The sequence below is a fragment of the Anser cygnoides genome, chromosome 5, assembly GCF_040182565.1.
Source record: "Anser cygnoides isolate HZ-2024a breed goose chromosome 5, Taihu_goose_T2T_genome, whole genome shotgun sequence".
Taxonomy (NCBI): domain Eukaryota; kingdom Metazoa; phylum Chordata; class Aves; order Anseriformes; family Anatidae; genus Anser; species Anser cygnoides.
Genome location: NC_089877.1, coordinates 29,729,160 through 29,735,321, shown reverse-complemented (window position 1 = coordinate 29,735,321; position 6,162 = coordinate 29,729,160). Strand labels below are relative to the sequence as shown.

Genomic DNA, 6,162 nt, shown 5'->3' with positions numbered 1-6,162 from the left:
ATGGTGGAGCCACCGGCGGAGCCCCCTCCGCAGCCGTGCCCGGCGCCCGGCGGGGCGGCAGCAGCAGCGGCCCCCGGGGAGGCGTCCCGTCCCGGGGAGCAGTCCCCGCTGCTGCACCTGGACCTGTACAACTTCGACTGTGCGGCGGCGGAGGGCAGCCGGTACGTGCTGACCAGCCCGCGCTCGCTGGAGGCCTGCGCCCGCTGCGCCGTGCGGCCGGTGGAGCTGCTGCCGCGGGCGCTGGGGGAGCTGCTGCGGGAGGCCCCCGGGCGCTCCATGCGGGTGGCCGCCGGCCTCTACGAGGCCTACGAGCGGGAGCGCCGCCGCAAGCTGCAGCAGTGCCGGGAGGAACGGGAGAGGATCATCCGTGAGGAGAAGCGGCGCATCCTTGCGCCCCTCGGCAGCCTGCCGCCCTCGCCCGCCGCCCGCCTCGCCCCCCGGGCTGCCACCGCTGCTGCCACCACCACCACCACCGCCACCGGACCCCGTCCCGGGGGGAAGGCCGGGGCGTCAGGAGGCGCCAAGGCCAAGAGCCACTCGCTGGACTCGCTGCAGAAGCGCCGGGAGGGCAGCTGGGGCAAGACCTCCTCGGAGTCGGGGGCCTCGTCCTCCTACAGCGGGGAGAGCCTGAGGGGACAAGGGGGCAAGGGGCGCGGACGGGGCCGCGTGGCCGATGGCTCCCTGCTGGGGCGCAGCTTCAGCCTGGGCGACCTCAGCCACTCGCCGCAGACAGCCCAGAGGGTGGAGAGGATCGTGAAGGAGGTGAAGAGGAGGAAGGGTCTCTCGGAGGTGCCCGAGAGGGACAAGAAGATCGCGGCGCTGATGATCGCCAAGCACCAGGAGGCCAGCCTCCTGCGGGAGCAGCGGCAGGCGGCCCACCTGCAGTGGGACAGCCAGCGGCGCCTGGCAGAGCAGCGGAAGGAGCAGGAGGAGAAAGAGAAGCAGAAGGCCCTCCTGCAGGGCCAGCGGATGTGGGAGAGCCAGGTGGAGAAGCGGCGGGGAAAGCTGAGCCAGGAGCAGCAGGAGGCCGCCCTGCTGAAGCAGAAGCAGCGGCAGGTGTGTGAGGAGAGGTGGCGGGAGCAAGCAGAGAAACAGGAGCGACTGCGGAGGGAGAAGCTGGAGAAGGCCATCCAGGAGGACAAGCAGAAGAAGCTCCATCAAGAGCACAATCTGAAGGCAAAGGAGGAGGGCAAGAAGGAGCACCGGGAGCGAGAGGAGCAGCTCCTGCAAGAGAAGCTGTCCACGGCCGCACAGAAGAGGCTGAGGAAGGAAGCGCAGCTGCAGAAGGAAAGGAAACAGCTCAGCCAGGCAGAGAAACTGAAACACGAGGCCTTGCTCAAGGAACTGGCCAAGCAAGAGGCAGAGGAGAAGGAAATGCTGAAGGCCTCCCTGGAGATGAGTTTGACCAAGGCTCAGGAGAACTATGAGCAGCTAATGGTGAAGAGGAACCAGGAGCTGAGGGAGAAGGCCAGGCGGGAGGACATGCAGATCCAGAGAGCCAAGCTGGCAGCAGAGAAGAAGGAAAGAGAGCAGAAGGAGCACTTGCAGGCCCTGGCGAAAGAGACAGAGAGGAAGCTCCAGCATGCTGCCCAGGTGGCTGAAGAGGTGGTCCAGGAAAAAGCCCGCAAGGTGGTCTTGAGCCGTCTGGAGAAGGAGAAGGTGCAGAAGATGAACAAGCAAAAGGTGGAACAGTACGAGGACTTACGGCGCAGGGAGATCCTCCTTTCTATAGAGAGGAAACTGGAGAGGAGCGAGCAGATCTTCAAGGAGAGGAAGACCGTCTTAGAAAACGCCAGGTCTGTAGCTCGGGCATCCTTCCACGTCCGGGAAAAGGTACGGGAAGAGACTAACACGCGCACCTTTGACAAGATGGCCTTTGAAGCAGAACTGCATGCCAGCCTGGATAAGAAGTGAAAGACCTTTTCGTGGATGAGTAGGGATGTGTTACCAGTTGTCCATCATAATGCATCAGAAAGCTCCTCTGCATTAACATTTAAAAAAAAAAAACTAATTTGTTATTTTGGAGGAGCAGGGTACCGCACAAAATCGTGGCAGCTATTTCACATACTTTTTAAAACATGTTTTTGTTCTGGGCATGTTTTAAGGACCAACCTCAGTCATCTGTACAGAGGGGGAAAAGAGCTTTTGCATCCTCCACTCCACAAGCACACGTTTTCCCAGAGGGCTGCAGAAGAAGTTTGCGTGAAACCTGCGGGTTACTGATTGATTGTCTTAACTGGAGCTGACAACAGCTGCACTATTTTTAGTTGGAAAAACAGACAATAGAGACTACAGGCTACCATTAGAGCCTACTGACAAAGAACCAAAACCAGCCCAGCTGATTCTGGTTCAAGTGACGTTCAGCTGATTTAAGGTACAGGATTGCATTTTCAAAGCTACTGCACACCTATGAAGGCACGGACAGCTGTATTGGAGAAGTCCACATGTCCCTGGATGCGCCTCACCTGCTGCTGATATCAGACATGGGGGGAAGAAAGCATGGGTCAAGACTTCATAACACCTTGTAAGTAGACATTATGATCAGAGCTGGGCAGAAACTGTTAAGGGTGCTCACAAACACCACAGTTTCACTTTTGCTGTGTGCAGCTGTGGCCCCTCCCCAGTATCCTCACCCCTCACTTCCCAGTGTCTCTTATAAAGGTCTGTAGAATTTCCTCTTTCGGGGAGGAAGTTTGTAGGCAATCCACAACCTGATAGGCACAACCCGTTTGTTCATTAAGATATAAAAATTAACGAATCTGTGGAAGCTGGCCTTGCAGATCATTTTAAAATGGAAATCTATGGACAGGTTGCATAGAGGGGTTGAGGAATCTCCATGATTGGAGAAAAAACTCAAAATTCTCAAAACTCAACGAGACCCTGAGCAACCTCATCCAGTTCGGTCTGCTTTGAGCAGGAGGCTGGACAAGGTGTGCTCCAGAGATCTCTTCCAACCTAAAGGTTGCGTGAGTGGCTTAAAACGTTCACCCAGCTCTTATCATTGTCTACTGAGCAGGGCAGCTTTTATCTGTCCACTGGTGCTAACAGTTATATGCTTATTTTAGGGCACAAGAAAGAGTCGATGCACAAAATAGTGTACATTATGGATCCTCTTAGATGAGGATCATGGCATTTTTACAACTGTAACTCAATCCCACTGATAGGGAAATGAGTCCTTCTGACATTAATGCACTGGAAATGTGAAAAGCCTACCTACGCCCCACGGACAGCGTTCAAGTCAGTGTTCTGTTCCAGTTTTCCACGTTTACTCTGCTGGTTTGCAGTTACAAACACACATCCAAACCAGGCACTTTCTGCTGCTTTTTTTCTGTCTCTGGGCACTGCCAGCACTGTGCTCCACCATTTGAGACGCTGTGCTGGGTGGTTGTAGTGATAGTATCAAACCCAGAGCAAGGGGGAGAAGCAGCAAGAAGAGCCAGGTTCTCATTTACTTGCAGATGTCTCTGACATACAACGCAGGGGATGAGAAGACCCAAAGGAGGTTGACATATGACACAGGCATGCAGTTCTGCATGCATAGATCGCTTACCTCTCAGAAGGCTTTGAGAAGGTGTTAAATGACCAGCAACAACAGCAGTAAGCCAAGCACACCCCGGTGCCCTGCAAAGATGGAGACATTATAAAAGCAGCGATGGGAATGAAGCAAGTAGGGATTTCTTTCACTGTGATGGAACTTGCTCTCTTTGAATCACAGAGCAACTGGTGCTGTTGAGGGCAGGCGGCGTGAAAAGTAGGAATTAGGGCACCTGAGTTATGTTTGCTCAGTCAGTCGTCGGCTCACTGTGTTACACCAGGCAAGTCCTTGAGGGCTGGCCCTGCTCCTATTGATATAAAAGGAAGCAGAGTCAGGCTCTTGGGATTGCTGTGACTCGCAGGAAATAGTAACACTTGGCTTGGCAAAACGCTTCTAAAGACTCTGGATGAAAGATGCTAACAAAGCACAAGATACTGTTTTATTTATTTGTTTGTTTGTTTGAGCTGTTATTAAAGTAAAGCATGTCTGTTGGCAAAAAGCACCAATTAACAGCAAAATTTAAAAACATGCACAACTCTGGGAAGGACAGCAGCGTTACTGTTTCCAGCTAGGAGCCTGTCACTGCACCCTCGTCCTCAAAACTACAATCAGTTTGAACAGTGGAAGCAATCCTGCTGTCCTGTGGTAACACCAGACGGGGTTATTCATAAAAATATAGTTGTGTGCATGTGTTGTTGTTACTGCAGTGCTCCACCTATGCCCTTGGAGCATCAAAGACCTGGAAAAGAGATGCCCAGTGGCCCAACTACATCCTGCATAAAATCTCTCTCTCTCTCCCCAGCAGCACTGGAATTGGGATAAAACTTGCACTAACTTCTGTGTAGCCAAGATTTCATCTAGTTTGTAGCCTTTGGGGCTGCAGAGAAAGCCTGCCAGCGCTGATGCAAAGGCCTGTGCTCCCTGCTTCGTTGCATTGTGGTTGAAGTTCACTGCTTGATCCATTCAGCAGAGAGCTAAGGGGAAGAGCTGGGAACTGTAAAGAATGCATAACGTAAATCAAATGCATAATTTGATGGGCAAATGAGCAGCCACGGCCACTAACTGGAACAGTAGAACAGTATTTTTTCCCTGAAAGTCCACTGCATTCTGCCCTCTGACGTGGCATTTCCAGTGCAGACTGAGAACGTTTTTACGGCCCAGGAGAGACGCCTTGGCCACTGACTGTAATTACACCTCGGGTCTATGCTTCCAAATGAGTTTGACACCTTGGGGCTACAGCCAAACTAATCAAAACCCACCTACATGGTGGTAATTGGATTGGCTAACTGCTGTTTCTATACTGTGCAGTGTGCAGCTCAAGTTTTGAATATGCAATCTAATGAAAAAAATATTTTTTTTTTCAAAAGACATTAATCTGTGTATGGACTTCTTTATTTCTGTAGCGGTCCCCGTCCAAAACCTGTGAAAGTCAACAGAGTTTATAGTTACTTAAACTTGTGACATGGAAAATGAAGTCAGCTAGTTGGGTGCAGGCATGAGAGGTATTTCTTGGGTCTGCTTATGCTTTGTTTATTTGAGGAGTTTTACTGCCGGGTTTCTGTGGAAATTGAAATTAAGCCCTGGTATGCATACAAAAGGAACGGCATTTTTAAATGAGGCTTGATATTGAGCTGCAAGCCAGAGAGAACTAAAAATGAAAGCAAGAAACATGTTATCTGACTGCTCAGAAATAGATCACAGCTTATACAGAGCACAGGAGCAGCTGATGACATTTGGTCAGGTTCTGCAGAAAGATAACTTAGGTTGGGCTTCTCCTGGGATTAGAAGACACATTTTAAGCCATTGATCTATTATAATCATGAGGTTAGAATAAAGAATTTGCTTCTAGACCATGTGCATGCCTGCTGCAGAATGACTGCTAGACCTTGGAATATCTGCACTGAAAAGCAACAAAGGCCAATTACTGGCAAATTTCTGTGACCAGTGGCACATCTTAGATCTAGCTAGTATCAAATTCCCAGGTTTCCCTACCTGAGCACCTGGAAAGCCTAGCTCCAAGATTTCATGTTGGATCCCACGGATCTAGTGGGACAAGCCAAAATCTAGGTCCAAGTGCTACTAAACTTTTAAATCTGAAGCCAAACACTGATGCATGCACCCCTGTAACTCCACTTGAAAAGCATTGTACCGATTACCAGTAGACTAGACTAGAACTCCTCCTGCTAGGATGTGACCTGCTAGAAATCACTTTGTCTGAGGGGTTTCTGAAGTTGAGGTATTGAAACATTAGGGAGAAAGACTTCATTATCATTTAAATGTTCAAAAAAGAATTACAGGATCAAGGCCTGAGATTCATTTTCGTTATATAATGATGGGAGTTTTACCTTTTGCACAATGAGACGAGATGATCAGGCACATAATAATGGGAAAGAAGAGAGTGTCACACTCTCATCCATCACAGAATAAGGCAAGAAATTTCAGAGGTCCCAGAACTGTGCAGCCTGGTTTCCTTGGGCTGGTGCCCAGTGACTGGCTTCAGCAAAACTGAAGCTGCTTGTATTAGACATCAGAGAACTCACACGTGAGGAGAGCCACTGACTGAAGGGCAGTTCCTGTAGCGTGAACTCCAAATGAAGCTTTCACACACTTTGAGTGTGTTGGCACAC

The 6,162-nt window shown here is 50.8% G+C and overlaps 1 protein-coding gene across 1 annotated transcript; it reads left to right on the top strand.

Moving 5' to 3' along the window:
• Positions 1 to 4,905, top strand: CCDC177 (coiled-coil domain containing 177). The gene has a single exon (XM_013174385.3). It carries the CDS (start codon positions 1 to 3, stop codon positions 1,912 to 1,914), a length of 1,914 nt encoding a protein of 637 aa, XP_013029839.3. The 3' UTR covers positions 1,915 to 4,905.
• Positions 4,906 to 6,162: the final 1,257 nt, after the last annotated feature.

What these genes read in the sequence shown, in the direction of transcription:
- CCDC177 (XM_013174385.3), top strand. Translation starts at nt 1, where the DNA reads ATGGTGGAGCCACCGGCGGAGCCCCCTCCGCAGCCGTGCCCGGCGCCC.